The sequence below is a fragment of the Astatotilapia calliptera genome, chromosome 7 (assembly GCF_900246225.1).
Source record: "Astatotilapia calliptera chromosome 7, fAstCal1.2, whole genome shotgun sequence".
Classification (NCBI taxonomy): domain Eukaryota; kingdom Metazoa; phylum Chordata; class Actinopteri; order Cichliformes; family Cichlidae; genus Astatotilapia; species Astatotilapia calliptera.
In genome coordinates this window covers 36,971,930-36,996,628 of record NC_039308.1, presented here as the reverse complement: position 1 = coordinate 36,996,628, position 24,699 = coordinate 36,971,930, and the positions used below count along the sequence as shown (strand labels likewise).

Sequence of the window (24,699 nt, the reverse complement as noted above, 5' to 3'; positions counted from 1 at the left end):
ATAAAAGGAAAATAGACTATATGGTTACCACATCACACATTTCATACATACATACACACAACAATGACAAACATGGACTGTTAATGGAAAATATGGCGATAAAGGTAGGTGCATAATTATTAAATAGTACAGGTTAAAGTTGGGGATCACTTAGAAAAGTGCTTCAAAAAATTAATGTATCATACATACATGTATCTATGACAGACTGTTACCTAATGCAACAGTGTGTACTACTCCCTTCATTAATGAACCCAGTCTGACTGTTATGGTTACCGTCTAATGAAGCTGCAATCTGAACACCTTATGGACTTTGTCAGTTGTGAACCTCTTTCTTTTCTGGTGACAGCCAGTTACTGTGTTCTGTGGAGGGAGTAGTACGCATGGCTGCATGAAAATGTCTGCCTGTAGCTCTGCCTGTCCCATTATTGAAAATAAACACAAAAACAAAAACAGTTTTTGCCAGATTAAGTGAAAATTTCAGGTTATTATCTAAAAAAATCTAAGTTCCTAGCTCAAACATCTGAGAAAAGAACTTATTCTTTCAGTGGCAGAAACAAGCTTCCATATTCTACAAATTATGAAAGCTGTGGATAACATACAGAGCCTAACGACTTTATATAATGATTAGCAGGCTTTTTAATATGATAAACTTCCAATGGTTAACACAATATTGGAGGATTTATAATTAACAGTTTCATTAATCACATTTTATTTAAAATAGTTAACATGAATTTAATGTTATATTAAATAAAAAAAGAAAACTACTTTATTTTCAGCAAAGAAGGACTTTTCTAAGCAATCCTAAACTTTTGAGGAGTAGTGAACCTAACAAAACTCTAGATGTCCCAAGTATCCAGTACTTGCTTACAACTTACTTATACTTTTGCATGACTTGATGCACCAGAAGCTTAAAAAAACTGTCTATTATACAGTACATCCTTTCATATCAGTCAGAGATGCATGGCCTGCATGCACATCTTGCAGCATGAACATAATCACAAATGCACAAATGAGTCCCGTGGGGGGGTGAAGATCTATTGTATACTGTCAGTACTCGCACAACAGAGGCTTTGTGCTGCTGCAGCTGTGGGACTGACCTCACTACAGCCAACACCAGCCCACAGTATCACTGCTAGCTCAACACGCTAAGTCTGCACAAGCCTTGCAAAAGCAATGAGGAAAAAGGAGTTTTATTTTCCTTGTTGCAGCACATGCACAAAACCTAGACTGCCCAAAGCTACAAAATGCAGAGTTCTGACTGAAGTTAATCTTTTTGGTAAAAACACTGCTTTGTTTGTCAGTGTGGAGCCAGAACAATGGCAGGCTATGAGCAAGTAAAACGACATTGATTGTGGTTCCAAAGGTGAATGAGCACCTAAATGGATGGATGCAAAAATAGGCAATGCTAATATTGTGCTTATAGTCATTTTGCCTGCTAACGTCAATTTCTTAGCTTGTTGTGATGTCACTTGTTGTTAAAAAGGGTTTATTTCTTACTTTCTGTTAAATATATAATATTATAACGTTACATATTTTACAAAAATGAGGTAAACACTGATAAGAGTAGTTCCTGTGAGCAAAAAACATTCTGCTCTCATGATGTGCTGATGTCAGTTTTGCATGAAATAGACAATACAGCTCAGAAACCCTGATTTGCTCCTCTGCAGGCTTCCAGAAGCTGACCAGTCATTGGAAAGTTGGCTTATAACAAGAGGGTTCTTATAAAGAGACAGGTGCTTAAACTATTTCTCTTAGAGAGTGGATGAACTGAGGGGCTAGTACCATTAAAAGTGTGGAGCAGTGGAGCAGAGCAGGCCCTCAATATAGATCTCCTGCCTTAAAATGCACACATTCTGGATTCAGCCTATTTGTGTGTACTTAATATCAGAGAAAGGCCAACGTTGGAAATAAAATGTGGCTGAGAAAGGAAGTAAAGCCCCCACAAAACCTCACATTTATGACAGGTTTATGAGATCATTGGAATTTAAAAAGTTAATAAGTACTTAGTAAGTGCAGAGGATGGATGGTTACATATGGCCAGCCATATGAACAAAGGCTCTGCGGGCATTAAGCCAACAGAGATGAAATAAGATATTTAAAAACAGAAGATTTCACAACTGTGCCACCTCTGTTTCCTTTTAGTGGTTTCTAATTCGCCTCGGAGAGTTCACATGTGCAAAACAGTGTAAATAAGTAAAAACACAGTGATCAAATAACATTAAAATAACATAAAAGGATAAAAGCTTTAGTTTCAGTTCCAGGCTGATTTTTGCTCAGCCTGAACGAAGAGCGTCTCTCTGGGACTTTTGGGTCCTCATCAAATCCAAAGGCAGAAATATTGACGAGATAGCGTCATAACAGGGGTGAAAGTGATGCTTCAGCTCCTGTTTACTGCCCCTACATGTTGTTCATGACTTCCTTCAAATTTACTCTACCAAATCTATCCAGGGCTAAGTTAGCATTGATTTCTTCTCACACAGAAATGAAATGGGACGTATTGAAAGCACTGAAGGGACAAAAACGTAAGGGGTGTAAAATTCAGAGGAAAAACCTGCAGGACAAAACAAACGTGTAGATCGATTTGCTTTTATATTAATATGTGATGCTGTTGGTGAATTTTTCAAACTTAACCTTGAAAAATGAAGCAAAATGTATCCTTGACTAAAGATCACCATTCGTGTTTCTCTTTAAATCTGTCAGAAGTTTGTTAATTTTTTCCCCGTTTATCCTATTACATTTGACAAGATTGCTCTAGTTTTTGCCTGCTTTTTCTCCAAAATTTCCCAGATTAATTTTTGTAAATTGGACAGTTTGTTGTTAATCTATCCTTCTTTTTCTTTCTCAAATTTGCCATTTTTGTCCTGTAAATTTTTCAGTTTGGTCTCATACATTTGTCACTTTTTACCTCTGAATTTTACCCCTGACAAACCTCACGCAGCCTCATACTTTTTCCACATCTCCAATAGCCCTAATACGGCCTTGCAAGTATGACACTTTATCTGAAAGTTGAAAATATATCTATTTAGCATGTGGCTAAAATGCAACCTAACACTAAACCATAAATCTGTCCACTGGTTAAAGGGAAGCTTTCACAGTCTGACATCTTCTGTCCTGTATTTTCTCAGAAACTCTAAAGTCCCAACCAGCTGACAGAAGCACCCTTGTTTCAGTGTCGCACTACAGTTCCCAGAATGCAGTGGTTCCTAAGGTGTTGTTCAAGTAATGTGTGCACGAAGCCCTGGTCAGAGGTTGACTGGGTGTGCTTCTCACTGGTACCAGTGTTCAGTGACTGATTATGTGACAGAGTCAGCAACTTTTATAGACGTCCTCGGGGACTCGTCTGAAACACACCCAGTGTAGCGAAAAGAAGAAAAGCCGAACAACAGAGTGAAAAACTGAAAAAGTCCTGAAGTCACAGAAGGGAAAAATAAAAACTAACCTGAACACACAAATTAGTAATTGATGCTCCCAGCTTAGTGAAGAAAACATAAACAGGTTTTCTCAAATGTCAGCATCACTGATTAATATTTAACAGGTGAATTCTGTCTGAATGTAAGTGGCTCACTTTGAGATTTTCCATGGCCTCGTATATGTTAGGTCTCCCTTGCTGCTGCACTGCACTCATGGACGGATTATGAGAAAACGCGCCTCTGAGCACAAGCCTGACGTAGTAATCAGGATACGTCTTTGTGTCTCTCAGGCTGTTTTATGTAACTGTGCAGCTGATTAAAGCAGTTTCAGACCCTTTAGCGTTGTTATAAATTTTTGAATTTTTGCTTAGTATGGTCATTTTATTCCTCTTTATGTTTTATTTCAAATCTCTTTGGGGTTGCTTGGATTTCATTTCATGTTTTACGTTCGACATTTGGAAGCTGTTTTCTGGATCTGCTTTTAGTTATTTTATATCTGCCTCACTGCCAGTTTTGTTACAGTTTGACTGCTGGGTTTACAGGTTAAATTCTAGATTTAGACCCTTAACCTAGTTTCTTTGAGAGCATGAATTACTGATTTCTGTGCATGCTTCCCCCTGGTACTCATCAGGCTCTTCAACATCACATTTAAACCTGATCAACACTTCCTGCAGAAAATGCAAAATAGAGGCTTCCGCCGCTAAAAGACAGGCTACTCCACGAGGAAGAGTTTTACTTTAAAACAGAGGGCACAGTCTAACCAAAAGAGCTGTAACATAACGCGACACACAGAAGCAGGCTGGAGCAGTTTTAAAAGTGCTTAAAACCAGTAAAATTAGAAATGATGACCTTTGTTAGAGGTTAAAAACAGGTTAAAATCAGTCTACTGTCTGAGAAAACACTGTAGCCGTGTGTTACACCCGTCCCGCCACCTGATTAAAAACACTAGAAGGCTCAACATCTGCACCACGGTGATCACACATGAAGTTTTGTGCACATGTTTGCACGCACGGAGACAATCGGACGTCAGAGAGACGGCAATGAGGCGAGAGGAGCGTGGGTATCAGTGAGTCTCGATGACCACCGGCTCAAAGATGCCAGGAGTTACTCTGGGAAAAGAACAGAAACAGGTGAGTTTTTATGAAAGATGATCGTCGAGAGAAAGATACGGCGAGTGAGATGATACCTGTTGGCGAGATGCGTCCCGCTGAGGGCTGTGGTCCCGTCTTTGCTGATAAACAGTCTCAAGTTGCTGTCTGAAAAAAATGAGCCCAGAGATGTTACTGCGGTGACGCTCACATGTTGTCCCAAAACCACAGACTGCATATAAAAGATGGACATACAGTAGCCCATTATTTTGCTACAGGGACCATCGTGTCTGTGTGGAGCTCAGACGTGTTATAACTTAAATTTTGAGCTTTTTTAAATTCCTTTTAGTCAAACCTGGTTTCCAGAGTGAGTTTTCTTGTTTCAGTTTAGTTTTACTCAATCTGTTGGGTTTAGTTTGCATGTTTTTATTAAAATGAAGGTGGAAACTTCATTTTAATAAAACAAGGCTTAAAAAGTTCCAAAACGATAATACAGTAAAACTCATCCCCGTATCAGCAAATATTTCCACACCTTTGCCCACAATGACACAATGACTAAAGTTAAAGGGTTTTTTCCAAAACAATACTCTACTTTTTTTCTACTTTTAACGGGTTTTTTTTACAAGTTTTGATTCATGTGAACGGGTATTTAGATGTCGTAGCTGTGTACAGTCACCAGGGGGCGATATCCTAGAGTGTGGAACGTCCAGTAATGAGTACTCAAGAAGACTGAGGTCACAATACACAAAGAATTTATTTGTTGTGAAGTGAAACTGAGCCCACACATACCATCACCGCCATCAGTCCTCGTGCTGCTGGTCCCTCAACACTGATTTCTGAGTTAAATCTGATTGGCCACTCGTTAGTCTTCAAAAAAAACATCCGTTTATGTTAAACTGGGTTCAAAACTGGAATTATTTCCACTTTCTTTATAAGAGGATAAAGTCTGTTTTCACACCTGCGCTGTTTAGTCAGTTTAAATCAAACTCTGGGTCTTTTCCACCCTTAGTGTGGCTCACTTGTGCAGGTGAACCAACTCCTCCAAACCCTTTGGAGGAGCAAGCCTTGAGCTAGTTCCAAACTTTGGTGTTTCTCGTACGATGAGAGGTTAACCCAACTTTGCTCTGACTCAACTACAGGTGTACACTGTAACAATGGAAAGTGTAAAAGTCTCAGACACTTCTTAACCAAAATCATCCTGTGAGCTTTGCAGCAGACAGATTAATTGTCCTCCTGGACGTTCATGAGGACATCAAATTATAAAATGAGCATCATATTGAAGCCAGTTCAACCTGATTCTCATCAGGACTTCATCGGGAAAGTGATGAGTTCTGTGCTATCTGACATCTTTATGCTGCTGCAGGAGCCGCCCTCTGGTGGCCAACAGGAGGATTTAATGCAAGTTTGACACGTTTCAGAGCCAGAAGCTGATACTGCCTTTGATATTTGTCCTGTGGCTGAAACTAAGTCCAGATAATCGGGACTCTGGCCGACCTTCGTTGTTGCTGCTGTCAAAGTCCTGGCTCTTTACGATCGTGTCCACGATAGCGTCTGCATCGATGCGGGTGTCGTCCACACAGCTGGGCTGCTTCTCCACGGGTTCCTTCTTCCTCCTGTTTGTTGGACCGAACACAAACCAGAGAAAAAGTCACGTCTGAAACACAAACACAGCTTCACAGTGAAGCGCTGACAAATTCATTCTGGAGCTCTGTGGGTTGTAATTCTTCTGTAGTGACACCTGCCCCACCTGTCGTTTCACCTTCATGAATCATCTACTGATATCTTACTAATAAAAAAATAAAATCAACATATTAATATTTTTAATCAGTGGGGAGGGGAAAGGGTTTGGCTGCTAGGAGTTGGTTGGTTCCTTGTTAACCTTTTAACTGATATATGCAAATGTGTGCAAGCAAGATGAAGCTGAAAACTGCAGGTCTCCGAGTAGCAGATGTATCGGCGTGTGTGAATTCCAGCCAAATGCTTCACACTCTTCCAGAGAATCTCAGGCATGTAGGTTCACACATGCCTGAGAACCATCTCCGGCCTTTTATCGACGCCATGGAGTCCTGACATGCCTCGCCATGACATCAGCGAGGCTGAGAACATGCAGCGGCAGGTGGGTTTCCTCTGAGGTGCAGCTGTGTGTGAGTCTATCTACCTGGAGGATCTGTTGGACAAGATGGCCACAGCAGAGGGAGGAGGAGGTCTCTCTGGCTTGGTGGGGGTCGCTTGGCGGTGCGGCTCAGTGGGGGTGGAGGGAAGCGGCTGAGAGGGGTGGCCGAGCCCGCAGGAGGTGCCGCTGCTGGAGGAGGTGTTCCTGTGGTGGCTGAGATCGTTCAGGCTGGAGCAGCGAGAGTGACCGGTGCTGTAACCTGAGGAAAGGAAAGGAAAGGAAAGGAAGTGGAAAGGAAAGGAAAGGAAAGGAAGATTGATAGGAAGAGAAGAAAGAGGAAAGGAATGGGAAGCGGAAAGGAATAAAAATGAGAGGAAGGGGATGAGGAGAGGAACAAAAAAATAAGTAAAGTGAACAGGGTGGATGAGATAGAAAGGATAGAATGGAAACAGATGTTTATTTGTGTTTATTTCCTTCATGTTTTGCACGTTTGCACGAGGAAGTTAAAGCTCTCTGACCTGATATCTTGCTGTGCTGGCTGGCGTAGCTGGAGCTGCGAAAATGACCGATCTGAAAGACTTCGTCCGGACTGGAGACACTCCCTCCCTCCTCGGGCAGCCCTGCACACACAAACATAGCTCCGGCATTAACACCTCGAACCGTGAAAACATCCTTAGGATCCCTAAAAATACGCTACATTAATCAAGGTACATCTACACCAACGACTTACCTGAGCTGCGCACTGATGACTGTCGGGGTTTGAAGGACCGAGGTCCCTCCACGATGCCCCCTGGTGGCTGCAAAGTGGCGTCAGTGCTCTCCCCCTTACAGTCCAGCTGCAGGTTGGGGTCCTCATCCCCGATGGAAATGGATTTGGCCGTACTGGGAGGCCTGGAAATATAATTTATGTGTTACAAAGAAAGCTTTAATTGTTACATGTGTTGCTCAGACAAATTGAAGGAGCTCACGTTTTAAAGCAGGGATCCCCCGACAGAAGGGTCATCCCAATTGTTACCTATAAAAAAAAAAAAACAGATGTGTTACTAGACCTGAGCACTAATCAGGTCAGTGTGTGTGTGTGTGTGTGTGTGTGTTTTCCTGCCTTGAGAATAGAGTTGTCTTGCCGAGTGTTTTTGGTGTCATAGCCCTCCAGGATGCAGCAGCGGACAGTCGAGCCTGAACCAGCAAACTCGGAAATGTTGAGATCAGCAAAACCCAGCTGCAGACAGACAGACAGACAGACGTCAGAAAGCAACAGAAAATGAAAAAGCCATGTTGTAACGACCACGGTCTCCATCAGGTGTGGCTCATGGGCTTTTAATTTGTTCCCCTCACAGATCTGAAGCAGCAGGACTTCTTCTTCTTCTACCACTTGGTTAAAAATATTTGTTTTTGTCTGCCGCTGACAATCCATGCCCTCATGTAAGGAAGTCAATGAAGGAAAATAGGAGAGAGTGACTTAATGTGCAAGTCAATGACCTCCTTTAACCTCCTCACTCACTGTTTTCTGCCCACTCAGCTCTACTTCCTACTGGATGGGCCACAGCTCGTGGTGGATTGCATGTGTGTGAGTTTACACAAACAGCAAAAGTGCTGCTGCACATTCTAATTTCTGCTTGGACTGAATCTGAAAATATCATCAATATTTGTCCCAGACCAAATAAATAGTTGTTCCTTCACTCAGCCTACAAGCATGCTTTTATCTGATTGGTCTGTCTTTCCCACAGTTTGTCACAGGAAACAAACAAAAAGAGGCACAAAAGCCCAAAACTACAAAGAGGTTTCAATCAGTAAAGGAGGAACTGAATAATTACAAAGAAGAGCAAAACAAAAATATGTAAAACAACTATGAGGTGCAAAAAAACTGGATGCAAACCAACAGTAATCAAATAAAAACCAATGCTTGTCGTTTAAGAGGTGCATGAAGCTACAGAGATGCACAAAACAACCCTAAAGATGCACAACAACATCCAAAAAGTAATTAAAAGACTTAAAAGTACATAACAAAAACGAAAGAGGCATAAAACAACCCAAAGGAAACACTAAACCTTTCAGAGCCACTAAATGAACCCAAAGGTACACAAAGGAACCTTAAGGAGGCACAAAACATAGACACACAAACTACCATAAATAGACCATTAAACCACCAAAGAGGCAAACAATGACCCCAAAGAGACACCAAACAACCCAAAAGAAGTACAAGAAAACCTCAAATGTGCATAAAACCACCTCAAGGAGACAGAAAACCATCCAAAACAACACCAAATAACCTCAAAGCTGCCAAAACACTTCAAAGTGTAACTGAATCAAAACCAAAACTGCACGAAAGAATCAAATAAAGGCAAGAAATAATGGTGAAGAGCCATAAAACAACCCCAGGGAAACATTAAACCCCAAACAGATAAACACACATATTACTCAGCATAGAGGGAGCCCTGCAGTCAACATGCGGATATAAAATGGCTCTGCAGTGAGGTGACAATATTCCCGTCATTCATCGCAGCTGCTGTAGCTCAAACAGCTGACTGTAACCTACATGAGCAGACAGTAAACACAGTGTTTTACTGGCTATTGCTTATAGTCATCACCCTATGACTGTCCCGTCACATGTCTCTGTGAGATGAAGACTTTACTGTGTTTAATGCACTGTAAATCTGTGCACTATAACGTTTATGAGTCCAACAGTTCATCCAACAGTTTTAGGACATAAACAGGTTATAAACTCACCTTTGAGAAGGCCTTTCCTCCTTTGAGCTCCTGTAGAGACACAGAAACACAGAAACACTGGTGATTCACCCTGCTGACCACTCATAACGCGTCACATGGTTCCAGTATGGAGCTGAAAGTGGGACAGGTGCAGGCGTCACCTTTGAATTAAGGAGGATACTGCTCGCCTGAAAAGCTTGATGAAGCAGTTCATTAAAAAATTTAGCGTCAGCTAAATGTTCCCACAGAGCTAATTTTCTGCAATAATCTAAAAACAATTGTTTGGCCTTGTGTTGAGGTAATCAGGCACTCTATGTCCCAGAAGAGCATGGGAGTTGTAGTTTACCTTGCGTACAGACACTCTGCAGATGCAGGGGTCCAACACTCCACTGATCGGATTGGCGCTCATCTTGCACACAAAGGAGAACTTCTTCCTCCATCGGACGGAGTTCTGCTGCACCTCCTCCCTGCAAACACACACACAGATGTACCTGCTGTAGTTAGACTGTCACACAGTTTACAGTGTAAACAGGTGTAAAGAGTAAATCCTGGAATTTATACTATAAATGTTTGCACCTTTACCTCAATTCGCCCCCCCCCCCCCACCCCCCTACAAGCCAAACTGCAGAGAATTAAGGCTTTAATCGGACTTCTTAATATACACATAGTTGTGCTTCACTTCACCTGCTTGGACTTTGTTTATGGCCCATGTATCAGCCAGCCCTGTTTTTGGGTCCTCGCTTTACCACACATCTATTAAAAAGCAGCTCAAATATTATCATCTTTATGATTTTATCTTTGGAGACCTTCATTTGAATAGATAGATAAAATCAAAGTGTTAGAGACTGTGGGAAACACAGCAAACCTGTGGCAGTGGCATGTATTGCTGTGCCTTCCTGGAGGAGCTGGACTACCTGTGAAACCTCTGTAGAGTCCAGGTATCGCCTCGTGCTACCAGCAGCGACACTGATGCTCACTGAATGCAAAACGAGTGAAAAACAGCCAGAAAAGATGAGGAGGGAAAAAGCATCAGTGGCCCCCACATGTAAAACCATTCCACCCTCCAAATCGATATCCCAGAGGTTTAACTGATGTGATGCTTTACTCTGATTAAAAAGCATTCCAGCATTATTCGGTTTGTCCGACAGAATAATGTAACCCCAGCCTTCATCATGCAGGGGAAAACAAACAAGGCTGCAGCGGATTTATTGGCCCATTAGCACAAAGTGAACTGTGGGTATTGTAACAGCTGGTGAAATATGCTGGAGGCTGAGCATGTGAAAGAGCAAATGTGTTTATATTAGAAGTGTTATTATCTTCAGGATCAATAGGACGACACGGACTGTTTTCTCTGGCTGTTTTTCTAGAGAACGTCCTCGAGACCGAGCAGCTGATGGCCCAGATGATCTCATCCCGGGACGTGGCACGTCAGACTCTGCTGAGGGGGTTTCCACTTGCTCTGATTGGAAACAGATTTGGTGTTTATCTGCATATTGTTTTTATTTCTTGCCCTCACGCTTTCCAGTCGAACAGCACTATAGGTGTCGTAAATAACTTAAAATATAAGCCAAAGCAAAGGGGCGAAAACAGGGTTGGACAAACTGTACAAACTCTGATGCAACACAAAGAAATCCTGTAAGAAAAGACAGTCTTCGATATCTGTGCTGCAGGGTTTGGTGAGTGCATGACATAGGGTTTAGTGATATGATTCTCACATGGATAACCTGGAAGGGCCACCATTGATCTGGTTAATTAACAGTGCAAATATGTACATTTTACAGCTTGGGGACCTTTACATGGTTTCCAAAAATTAGGCCTAAGGGGACACATTATTGTAGAATGAACCTGCTGGGACAGAAATGCACTTTTCCTGCAGCTGCATGTCTGAGAGTCTACAAAAACAAAGCCCACCTCTATTTTTTGTGTTTAACTACAGTAGTTTAGCTTTGCACCTGTGAAGTGAAGCCACAGCTGCCCACACTGCCCCTCCTGTGCAGACACGCTGTCAACCTACAAAGAGGAAGAATCTGCAGCAGTGTAAACTAACACTAAAGCAGTCAATGAATTGAGCTCACTTTTCTGCACGCAGTCCATCCGTCTGCATGCCGGGCTTGTCTCAACCTGAAAGTTAAATTCTGCTGTTATCTCTCCCTGCATCGCTCATGTCAAAGGAAACGCCGCATGATTTGTCCACTTACACAACATACACATATGCAGACTCAGCCGGCTGCACTGCTGAGAACAGATAGTCCTGTAATTTTGCCCTTTGGAACATGCAAACCATGCAGCTCCAGCCGATCCTTCCCTACATTTTATGTACACCAACACACATCTCTAACATATCTGAATTGCAGCTCTCTGAGTTGTTTCCAAGATGGACATAGCCACCACAAATGTAACCTTTTAGCCACAATACAGAAGTGGCCATATTTGGAGGGGGTGGAGTTATCAGCTAGCTAGCCTGGTTAGTATGGAAATGCACAAGGTTTACCAGAAGGTGCAAACCACTGGTTACACTCAAGAACAGGACAATCAGATCAGACTCTGGTGGAAAAAATCTAAACGAGTCATAATGGATCTGGAAAATATATATTTTTATTTTATTATATTGATGAAACCAAGATTAACTTGAAAAGTTTGGAAAAGGAGAAAAACACGATTATGATCTGAAGTACACCACATCATCTGTCAAACATGGTGGAGGGAGCGTTATGCCAGTGGACCCAGGTCACTGGTTTTACTGATGAAGCAGCAGGATGAATTAATACTAAGACTCTGCAAAACTCTCCACATAGAGCTTCACAGTGCAAACAAGAGCATAGGTACACCCGAAAGGCAAGTGCTATAACTGAATTGGAGATTATGTATCGGAATTTCAGGAGCGGGACCACGCCTCCAAACGCGCTCATTGGTGTCATCTATATAGGTTCCCCCAGTTCCGCAAACTGTTCATTCTCGTTTATGTGCCCCGCCCTCCCTCCCTCCTTGTTCTCAATTCTTTAACTTCTTCACTCCTATTTAGTACATGAGGATCTGTCAGGCCCGGGAGCCGTCGCCAGTCCCCTTCGAGGCCTTCCCCAAACCACAGCTCTATTCATGTCCAAGCATTCACCTTTACCTACTAAAACACTGTCAAACCTAAAATGAGGACGTGGGCCCAGCTAGTGAAATTGTTTTTTATGGTCATCTTTGACCTTGGGCGCTAACAATGAAAGTCAGTGTCAAGCCAACCAAAGTACTCATGTTGAGTTTTTACTGATTTATTGACATATTTGATGTGACCTTGACCCAGTTTTTGAGCTGTTATTGGTATCTACCATCACACAAAATTGGAAAATCATATCATGAAAACTGTGCAGGCTAGACTGCTAACAAACACACAAACTGCAAAAGCAACTCTAGAGATTCTCAATGCACAGACAAGGAACAAGCCAGTCGCCTGATCTCAGTCTAACAGAGCAGTTTTCAGTTATTATATGCAAAACTACAGAGAGACACAAACAAGCAGCAACGGAAGGTGGCCACAATAAAGGCCTGGCAGAGCATCTGGTGAGGAAACACAGCATTTCATGACATGCATGGGTTCCACACTAATTTTGATCCTCTGTCAGTTAATACTTGTGTTGAACCCTTAGAAATAAAGGTTTGCACTTCAATCACATCTTGATTGTTTGGTTCAAAAAATAATCTAACTGCGCTGACTTGCATCAAAATCCTTGTACCCTTTAGATTTTTAAGTCTTAGAATCAGTTTGTTGGCCTTTAGCGCTAACAGAGGGAGCTGGAAACAGTCTTATCTTTTTAAGTTGTGTTATTGTTCAGATATTGGTAATGATAAGAGTTTTATACATGAAAAAAATGTAGCTAAGAGACGCACAGTAGCATTTTATCTATTATTAAGGCCTGCTGAGGTTTAAAATCCCTATACATCGACTACGTGTGATACAAAAGCTAAACTGTTTAAAACGTCACTCCAACTTTAGACAAACAGGAAATGAAAAACAGATAACACTGCATGCTGGGACATGTCATTACTAATTTCTTTGGTATTTTATGCCGTTTCTGTCCTCTATTTTCTTGCTAATAATTCTGAGTAACAGCCCCAGAGAGAAACACACACTGTGTTACATAACTTTTACTTTTTTGTTTGCTTTAATGCAATCCATGATAAGTACATGACTCAGTATCTGAGGCATTCTTTTCCCACGTTAGCTTTATCGCTGGAACTTTTCCTACTTCACTTATCTGAAGGGTGACCTGAAATGTGCAACTCATGAAACTCTCGGAGGCGGCCGGCTGCCTGACGGAGGCAGGAAACGGTCAGACTGGTTCTGCAGCTTCTATTCTTACAGCCCGTCCGCCCTCACAAATGCACCTTTGTACGACAGGTAGATACAAGCACAGGTCACATGGTCACTTTGTCACAACTATGGAGAGTGGAGCAACAAAATCTAAGTAAGTTCAGAAAATACAAACACTTAGAATGACACATTTCAGTGCATTATATCTGCATCCATGCAGCATCTGAATTCAAAACAAAATTGCGCTGCAGTCCTTTTGATGCTTTAAAGTCATCTTAAATCACACAGAGACTGGAAGCAATCAGTCAACATGTCTAAGTTTTAGCCATGTTTAAAAGGAAAGACGGTCCGTTAAGAGATTCTTCGGGGACCAGGCCACTCTCCACACCCTGCACAAAATTCATGATTACAGAGTCATTGACACATTTAAGGACAAATCTATGGCTGCTCTGACACTTATCATATAAAAACAAATAAAGTATTTATGGCTCAAGTGAAAATACAAAAATACACTAAAATCTTTCTCACATCTTCAGTGCATTTGTCATGTCTGAATGAGAGGCCATGAGTAGGATTAATTGCATATCATTTTGTTTTTCTTGATTTTTGACATCAAATTTGTGACATTGTTTTGAGTTTCTATGTGTGTTCACTAGGTCTACCTCAAAAAAAAAAAGATTTGATGTCAGTGGTGAAATACACATGGATAAGTATATAAATCTAGATTTTACTCTAACTGTTGTGCTGCATGTAAATCGTTTCTTTGTGTGGTTTTTACTATGAGACAGTTTCTGTGTACAATGAGGCAAATGAGGCATTACAGATAGCCTGGAAAGGCCTTGTCTCCACTGCAGCTTGTTTGGTTACAAACTGCAGGAAGTGCTGCTACAACTGTGTTTGGGTTCAAAACCTTTACTTAACCAGCTCTCCCTGATTACTCTCTGTCGTTGTTTTCTGGAGAAAGAATCTGAGGAATGAGGCTGAGTTACAAATGAGCGCAACACACACACACACACACACACACACACACACACACACACACACACACACACACACACACACAAACCCTGACCTTCTGCCCTGCCATAACTTTTTTTTAATCATTTAAAGACAGCGTGACAGGTTGTGTATGTGTGTGTTTGGGAGTGTGTTTGCATGACCTGGCAGAGTGTGATGTATAAGTTGTTATATAACAGCAGGCTGTGGTTAGCAGATGTATGTCGAGGGTGGTGGCAGCTTTAAGGTGGGATAGACTCAGGCGATGATATATTGAGCTGCTCCCAAATGTGCAAGTCTGTACCTCAACTTTGTGTTAGGGAATGTAAAGCACAACAAAAAGGGTAGAGTAACAAAGTGAGCCGGTATTAACCTGTGGAGCCCATCCCAGCACTGAGGTAAACAATGGATGGGTCTCCCTTCCCTTTTTTTCTGTCACACATATGCTGTTCCACTGGTGGATGTTCATGTCATCCATCCATCCTATTCAGTAATCCCAGCTGGTATAGTTTAAGAGGCAGGGTAGACTTCAGCAGGTGACTAATCCATCAAAAGACTAACACAGAGAGAGAAACATTCAGAACCACCAGTTAACCTTACAAGCATGTGTTTGGACTGTGGGAGGCCAGAGTACCACTACCACAAACAGGCCGCTAACCAGTCAGTGGATTCAAACTATTGTGACACTGCTTCAGCATACTATCTATTTTCACGTTAATGAAGTTTTTAATTGTGAGTTCAGTGTACGTAAAAGTAATCCCTGTGAGCCAAAACCTCAGTTTTAGTCCGTTGGTCATGTATGATGTCACAATGAGAGGGTACGTTGAGGTCTTTTTCACAGTAACAGGAGAGTAGAGTGTGAACTTGATGATGGATAGGGGCTGTTGTGGTGAAGAGAGAGCTCAGTATAAAAGCAAAGCTGCAGCTTTATCGGTCAATCAACATTCCTACCCTTACCCATGCATACGAGTTCTGGGTACTGACTTAAGGAATGACACAAGATACAAGAAACTCTTGTATACACAAAGTGTGGTAGGACTCTCACTTGGAGACAGAGTGAAGAGTTTAGTCATTAGAAAGGGCTTCAGAGCAAAGCCACTGCTTCTCCACATTGAAAGAAGCCAGTTGAGGTGATGCGGATGTGTTTTGAGGAGGAGGCCTTGGGGCAGTCCCAGGACTCACTGCAGAGATTATATTTGTCTGGCTTGGAAACAACTTGGTCTTCCTCTAAATTAGCTGGAGGAGGTAGCCAGAGTGAAGTTTGGGCTGCTGTTTGGCTCTGCTTAGGCTGCTATACCTGTGACCCGAATTCAGATAACTGGCAGGAAATGGTCAAGTAGCTGAAAAGATGGATGGATGGATAAAAATTGTCTTAAAGAGGGAGGAGCTAGAGAGCAGATTTTAGACAGCAGATGAACTGAGCGTCAGCCTAAGAACAAACATAGTCTTATTATGAATTGTGAATCATGCATAGCTACTCTGACACATTCCATCACAAGAATATGGAGCTGGAAATTAGCGAGTTATCAACGTATTTTTTCCACGTGCAGGTTTCCATCATCATCATCCTGAAAGGGAAGTGCAAAAACCAAACAAAAAGTCTAGATGTTTCTTGGCTATTAAACTATATCCTTCCAAATACCAGCACGACCTCTCTAGCCTCATAATATGGGTTTGTAAGACAGGACCCTCTTGGAAGCCAATGTCAGCAGATCAAGGGAACAATGCAGGTGTGTCCTAAGGTGGGATGTAGACAGTAGTCTATGTCCCACCTTTTCTAGTAATCAAACTAGAAGCTTTTCTCCATAACAGCTATCATTATCTCCAAACAAACCAACCAACAGACAGTCAACCAGGAATATTCTGAGAACACTTACAGGAATAATAATTTTAAAGAAAAATCCCATGTGATGAACTTGATGCATGGTTTCAGCCATATTTCTGCTCTGAAAGTAATAAACCAACACATGAGTGTATTTACAGTGCTCTATAAAACATTAAACAAAGCCTCATCCAGGCCCGCAGTATTTCATACATTTTCACTGTTTAACAGGCCGTGCACAAGTGCGAGATTGGCACAACCTGATTATACATCTTATGGTATCAGTGCAGTGATGCAGGGAGTACTCTGGGTTTTCTGAGAATCTAAAGAGACTTCCAGATCTTAAAACAGAAAAGAGGAACTGAAGAAACAATCTAAAGGCAGAGGTTTGTTAACCACATCCTTTAAAAACCATGTTAATTATAAAAGGTACCTGTTTTACAGCACACAACGCATATATCATCTACGAACAGCAGTCATGATAAATGACTAAGCTTGGCCCCAGAATGCTAAATTCCTTTTTCCAGTACTTTTTTTTTTTTACCGTTGCATGTTTCCGTGTATGTCTCTATTTAAATAAACTTCCCAATTCCAGCCGTATTTGTAGGAACTTTAAAGTTTGTTGTATTCCAGCAGTTTGAAGCACACCTGACGCTGAGCATTCAAACAGAAAAACGACTATTTCTAGTGAAGCCAGACAGCAGACCAGACAGCTCACACTTCCCTTTTTTAAGGAGTACTTCTACTAGAAACCCTGCCTCCTGAGGTTTCCTCACAGCACTGTATGCTGGAGACCACAGGCTAAAAAGTAGCTGTGGGAAAATAAATTCAAGATTTATTAATTAATTAAATTCATATCAAACTGAGCCTTAAAGAAGCTGATATGTTTTCATGTGTTTAAGAGAAGCGTTTTCTTGTTTACCTTTCTGCTAGTCCTTCTCTGTTTTGTCAGCATTTTGGTCTTCTTTACTTGGGTTGATCGTACTGTAATCCCATTCCAAGACAACCAACGACACAAGAACTTCCACTTGGTCACTTTTCTAGATAAACCATTTATCCTCATGTTTATATGCAAAAGGAAAGGCTCTAACCAGCAAGCACTCAGCTTAGCTAAAGACTGGAAACAGAAGAAAGTTTGTCTGTTCAACAGTCATGACTTTTTGGTAATTTTTTGGTCATTTTTATTTCAACATGTGAACAATATACAGGTACATTTAGAAATGAAAATAAGAGAGAGAAAAATACTATACAAAATACATTTAAAAAAAAAAACGTTCTGATTAATTTACATGTTGAAAGGGAGTGGGAACTTTTTGCCAAGTGACCTGAAAAGACCTGGAACTAATCCTGTCAATAGATGAATCCAACATGAAACACCTCACTTTACATTTATCTGTTTGTATAGATAAAGCAAACGAGACATGATAAAATAGTTATAACAAAAGGCAGCCAACACAGAAGTGGCAAAATCTGCAGTTCCTCTAATGTCCACTGGAGGCTTACTCCAAAAGTGAGTCAGTCCACATAGACTCCAAAGTTTAAATGTCCAAATTTACAGCAGAAATCAGCATGTTTGCATCCTGATATAAAATAAAATAGTTTAGCCTCTATAGATAATCTTCCCCTTTGATAAATCTGTGCTCGGGTGACAGAAACTTTATGGAAAGTTTACACATGCAGCTTGCTGAACCAAAGTAGCATTACCTGCTAATAGCTAATAACTACAGTAAACATCCTATTTCATCTCTATGGATGTCACAGAAACTTCAAACCTTAAGTCAACAAATCAGCAAATGCTGTTCTTATATACAGTCTGTGGTTATATTTACGAGCTTTCATGGTGCTTCTAGGTATAGCTATCCTTTTTTTAAGCATTTACCATGCTTTTGGCTTTCATGCTAAGGAAGTGCCTACCAGCTTTTAGGCAACAATTCAATTCAGTTCAATTCAATTTAGGTCTATTCACATAGCAGCAAATCTTAAAGATACTTTAGGGCATTTTAAATGAAATACAGTGTATTGGGAGTACCACTCCAGGTCAATGGTGTGGAGATATTTGGAGCCTGCTGCAGTGTAAAAAAAATGAATATGTGGTCAGGTGCATAACAGGCCTCAAAAAGATAAAGAGGTAAATTCACTCTCTTATCAGCAGTAGACAGCATGGCTGTTTTATCTCAGTGAAGCTGAAAGTGCCAAAAGATTTGGTGCCTTTGCAGATTGTAGGAAAAACAAATCTGTGAATATAAAGGTATGTCTCGGTGTTGGAGTATTAACCTTGTAGGCTACAGAGGAATGCCTGAACAACACTGAAGGACCCTGCTGATAAAATCAGCCACTTGCTGTGCTGTGGAGCTGGAGGTCTTCAATAAATCAGTTGTTTGTCGATTGTGCAACACTGGCTGAAGTCTCGGGTGACGCCTGTTTTCCATTGTTTAAAGTACAAGAGAGGAATTTCTTTAAATGTGAGCTTGACTTGGTTCTTGGCAGCTGATAAACAGCACAAACAGATAACCGTTTACTTTCCAGTCAAAGAACAAAGAACAAAGAGTAACTGATAATCACGCACAGTGCATCCCTAATGGCCTTCAAGTACAAGACGTCCCTGTATAATTGGTAAGGAGTTCAAAGAATCAATAACAGTGTAGGATTTTTAGCTTCTGAGCACAGAGGCACACCTCTGTGAGAGAGGATGCATTCAAAAACCAGCAAACACAGAAAGAAAGAAAAGTTATGCGAGCAAAAACATGCCTCACAAAAGGACAAAAGCACGGATCGGACTGGACTGATGCTCTCCCTCCTTCAAGTACACCTCCACAGGTATTTACTTGGTGAGCAATGGACTTGATATAATGCCAAAATACAAATACGCTCCACACATGTACAAATGTGCGATAAAATGGCCCATTCATGGCTACTCTGATTCATGATGAGTGGATTATGTGATTGTTGGACGGTGGTTGATATTACTCAGCCTATTCTTTGGAAATGAATGTGGGAGGCTTCCTTGAGCTCCTCGCACGCACCAGGTTGGCCTTCACCTGCTCAGGGTTAGGCTCAGATCCACGTCTACTACTTTTTATATGCAATTTTTACATATTTGTTACACCTAAAGGTTATCATGAAAAAACTTTAAGGTGAAAATGCATGCAAGAATCCCGTGGCAGGACTCCAAGAGCAGTCATTTTCTTCACCATTTTCTTTTAGTGGGCAGGTGTTAGGTGTACATTTAATGGCTTTACTGTCCTGTCCGGTGTCTACCTCATCTCACCAGGACAGGACCGAGTCACTCTATTACTCTAAATTGGTCAAGCAGTTAATAAGATCTCTCTCCTAGTCTAGTCAAATGCAAAATTATGTACAGGAATGTTGTTGTGCTGTCCTTTTAACAATTGGAATGAAATGAAACAAACAAAACACTCTCCACCACTGAGTGAAGAGTAAGAAACTCTTGACCTCTTTCTCTGGAGACTCTGACCTTTCCTCCTGAGCTTGCCGATAATGACACTGACCCCGGGGGCATCATGGTGTTTATGTCACTGACGAAGGCTGAGAGGTGATGGCTGTGAAAGGCCAGATAAGTAAGTTTCCCATGAAAAACACAATGATTCAAAGCTTACACGCTGGTATAAGTAAGTAGCGTAAAAGTCCGGCAATACAAGCTTGTGGATGCCAGTGAATTTGATTTCAAGAACAAAGACATTTCCATTTGTTTTGGCTGTTGAAAGGATTGATTGACATTCATTTCTTGACCTCTATTCTGCATGGAAACACCGGCAGCAGCCGTGCAGCTTTTGCCATCACATTATGACCAGTTTTGACGTCAGTGATAACATCGCTGATTCTGCCATGTTTGCAGGATACACATCAAGGGCCAGACCAATGCAGTCTATTGACATGCTTAAATTAACCCAAAGATAAGATATCCATGTTAATAATGCTACATACTTAGGCCACGTATGCTCCTTTGTTTACTGTTTGCAGTGTTTTGATTTTACTGACCTACATTAATGTGTTACTGATGCACAGTATATATGCATGACATTTATATGTGGTAGGATAAACAAGCCCTCCTTCTTTGGGCTTTTGGCAGCAGGAACAGAATATGTCAGATTATTATTGTTTATCTGACATGTTTTCCGTCACCTCATAGGCTGGGTCCTGATAGTGGTTTGATAAGGGCTACAGCGGGAAGATGTGCTATGAAAACCTCAAAAGAACTAACACTAGTGCACGCTTCATTGCAGGTTCTGATTATTTCATTCTGTAAGTTCAGAATAAATTGGTTTTTTGCCCATACATACAATCAGGGATTCAAAAGGAAAGTCTGACTTTTGAAACTACAGTCAAACAGTGCTTTAAAATAAAAGCCTCCAATCCAAATATTTGTATGAATATATTTGTACAATAACATTTCTGCCCTGTTGCTCTGTTGTTTGTCTTGCAGTCTTAATGCACCACCCATTTACATTCACAGGGAAGTTAGGTAACTGTCATACATGAATACCTGGAACTCAGAGTAACAGTTATTTGCATGCAGTAAACATGCTGACTCGGCGTTCTCTCAGTTCACTGCAGCACTGGCCTGCAGATTTTACAGATCACTTTAAAGGGTTTTTATCCACCTGGCCCAGATATCTGTCTGAACCTCTTGATGCTCACTCTCTGTTTCCAGGTCAAAGGTTCAAAGTCTCAGTGTTAAAGTCTTTCCTCTGTGTTTCTTTATGTCATTCTGTCCATCTCCCCCTCAACTCGGCGTATTTTTAGCATGTCACTGTCTTCTTCTGTCTTTTCCAGCTCTGCTATAAATCAAGACTGGATTAAACCTGTTCATTTACTGCCCCTGACCTCTAATCTTTTTTTTCCACTTTCAGTATCCAATCAGAAGAGTTAGAAAATGATTCACCCTCATAGAGTTTTTATGAAGGGGGAAATTATCCACAGAGGCCAAATCAGTTTTTTATATCATGTTTATTTCTGCTGGACACTGTAACACAGGAGTCTACAGAGACTGTCTCACTTTTTCAGCCCCAGAGGCTGCATCTTGGATACAACCCATTGTGTATCCACTACAGTGTTTTATTTCATTTGTTTAACCCACACAGAGAAGCAGAATAATAAAGAAGGGGTGTGGTTTGATGGAGAGTTTTTGGCGGATTTAATTCCTGACCAAACCAGTTTGGATCACTTCAGGTCGCCAGGCTGTTGGACAGACAAGCTTTTCTGCTATCACCTGTTCATTATACAGTCTCACCTTTTATATGTAAACATGAGGTGAAATGTTCTACTCAACTATCTCAAATCTTTCAATAGCAACCTCAGCTGCTCAAAACTGATGTAAACCTGGAAGACCCACAAACTCCAACTCCTCTAATGCCCACCTGAGGCTGGCTCCAGCGGTTAATCAGTCCCCATACACTCCCATGTTAAAAGGTCCAAATTTACAGCAATTCAATTCAGTTTGATTTATATCGTGCCAAATCACAACAACAGCCACCACAAGATGCTTTATACTGTAAGGTAAAGACCCTACCTACAATAATACAGAGAAAACCCCAATAATCAAACAACTCCCTATGACAAAGCACATATTGACAGCGGGAAGGAAAAAATCCTATTTAACAGGAAGAAACCTCCGGCAGAACCAACCATCTGCTGTGACAGATGTTGGGGGCAGAAATTTAAAAAAAGTAAAGATTTCCAACTTAATAACAAATGTGCGGGAGGAGAATTTATTTACAGCCATCGTTTAAATATATAGTCTATGGGGGAGTGACTCATTTTTGGAACCTGAAGTGGCCGTTATAGGAATCCACTACACTGGCATCATTTTCCAGCCTCTGACGTTATCGCTCCTCAGTCCCCTTTGCCCAGGAGCCCTTCAGCAAACTAACAACACACCACTGCACCACCCCAGAGATGAGCCAAAAGGACCAAAGGGTGTGTTACTTCTGGGTAAATCCCAGTGTGAGTGTAGTGAAAGGTGGAGTTGGGAGACTTTCCAAGCACAGCCAAGGGTGAAGTAACACATGGCTGCCAGTTTAAGGTCTGTTAAGGCTCATCTGAGGTGGAAAACCCGGCAGAAACAGAGGCAGAGCGGAGACAGACTCGAAGAGGGATTACATTTACAGCAGTCAGTTCATGCAGTGCAGCTTTCAGTGGTTTACAACGAGGAAGGTGTCCTACATACCTGGACGATAAGATGGCAAAGTCCCCACCATCAACCAGGCGGATCTTACAGAAAAGCACTCCGTTCACAAAAGGCACCGCTGTCAGCTCCTCCAGAGTGAAGTGCACCTGAAACTTGAACTTCTTCTTCTTCATGAGGAAGGCCATGGTGCCCAGCTGCTGGAGGGTGCTCATGGTTGAAGATGAATGAACAACAACAAACACTCGGGCTTTAAAGAGGAGGAGGAACAACCTTCTTTGCTTTTAGGTTAATCATTTCTGAAACAGAAAGGGAAGAAGAAAGTCTCTCGCTTTCATTTACAGGTTTTTAGAACTGGAAATATCAAGTTTAATGATGTTTTTTCCTTCTCCACAACACAAAAATATCCCTTAAATACAATTTAACGCACTCCTAACTGACGACTATGTGATTTTAAACACTTTCAGATGTGTGGACTTTTTATTTGTGTGCCTCTCTAACATTATCAGACTCTCGCGGTGAAAAAAGCTGCCACGCAAACACCCACACCACTCCGCACACACACAAGCTTACCGCTCCGACGATCAGCTGCTCCACGTGCATGGTTAAAAAAATAAAAAGCCCACAACAGCACAGCTGGACACCGCTGCAGAGGACTGGGGTCTGGGTGGTTTCTTCCAACACACCAACTTTCCCCTCCTGCTGCTCACACTTCGACAGGCGGTGAGTCTGAGCGGCTCCCTGAACGCCTCACTGGGAAGTCAGGGACCGTCCGCAAAGTCTGGGCAGAGGCGCATGTGAAGAGGAGGAGGGGCCAAGAACTGCATTAAAAACAAACATGAAGAGGAAGGCCACTGGAAGGGAATGGGGGCTCTTTTGAATTTTAATTTTACTTATTTATTTTGAATGTTTAGAAAAATAGAAAAAATATAGTATAAAAGCACAGTCGGAATTCAGATTTTTTCCTCAAAATTATAGAAAGAAATTTCCAAAAGATCTCTAATCCTAAATAAAAGAATAAATCCTAAATCAAACCGTCTGAAAATTCTGTTAGATCTAATCGCTTTAACTGTGGACAGACCTGACTCTATAAACATGTAAAACACCAAAAAAAAAAAAAAAAACCCCACCCTGCAGTTCCTCTAATGTCCTACTTGAGTGAGTGAGTTGCTCCTCCGTAGACTCAAAGGTTAATATGTCTCGCATTACAGTAGGAATAAACATTTTTACAGCCTGATACACAAACTATCTCAGTCTGTAGGAACTTATGATCATAACATCTGTAGAGGGGTGAATTTATTGAAAACTCACCTGTTTAAATTACATCAGGGACAAAGCTTGCATTGTTAGGGGTGTCACATGCAACTGGTTCACAGCCCAACTCCCATTTTTTTGTATTTGTCATAAGTGTTATATTTAAAGGAAAATGTGTTTGTATTTTTAATAAACAGCTAGGTTTGATTTAGAAAAGTACATTTAGACATATAAAGATTTAAAGCTTTATCAGACTTAACAAGTCGTTGACCAGATTTAACGCAGAAAACATGGTCCATCTGGCTATGTAATAAGCAAGGTTATTAAAACCAGATGTGAAAAAATATTTTGACTAAAATAAAAATAAAAACTACACTTTTGAAAAATGTAAACTAACTGATCTGAAATAAAATAGAGCTACAGAGGAAATACTGTTAGTTTTAGTACATCAGTAGTTTGATAAAAACTTCCCTGATGAGACATTGATAGACGTGTTTACTGAGATGCAAGACTGTGAGTCACTGCTTTAAAAACTGTTTTTATTGTAATACCTGTACAAACTTTCCTAAATCTTCCCTCTGACATATGCCCTCCATGGAATAATACTAAGACTAACACAGAAACTAATTAAACTAAATACAAAACTGTGGTGATAAGTTTGCCTCGTGCTCTCTTTGCTTCAGGAAATGAAGATGCCTTCTTAAAAAAATTGATTAAAGACTGATAAATATCAGCAACTAACGTCAATGAATCTCATCTTATGGTGACAGCAGCCAACAGGGTCAAGGAGCTATTGCCAATGTTTGCTCTGAACTCAGGAATACTCATAGTGAAAGGTGCTTTACTGAGCTTTTTTAGATACCGT

General features: G+C 41.1%; 1 protein-coding gene across 1 annotated transcript; it reads right to left on the bottom strand.

The window, feature by feature from the left end:
- Nucleotides 1-1,469: 1,469 nt before the first annotated feature.
- LOC113026125 (protein FAM102A-like) lies at nt 1,470-23,362 on the bottom strand. Its single transcript, XM_026174581.1, has 12 exons — nt 23,154-23,362; nt 22,623-22,879; nt 9,664-9,784; nt 9,339-9,368; nt 7,714-7,830; nt 7,580-7,626; nt 7,342-7,502; nt 7,130-7,231; nt 6,657-6,870; nt 5,993-6,111; nt 4,597-4,666; nt 1,470-4,519 (listed from the first exon to the last, which is right to left on the bottom strand). Exons 2-12 carry the CDS (start codon nt 22,793-22,795, stop codon nt 4,474-4,476), a joined length of 1,200 nt encoding a protein of 399 aa, XP_026030366.1. The 5' UTR covers nt 22,796-22,879; nt 23,154-23,362; the 3' UTR covers nt 1,470-4,473.
- Between the last annotated feature and the right edge of the window lie 1,337 nt (nt 23,363-24,699).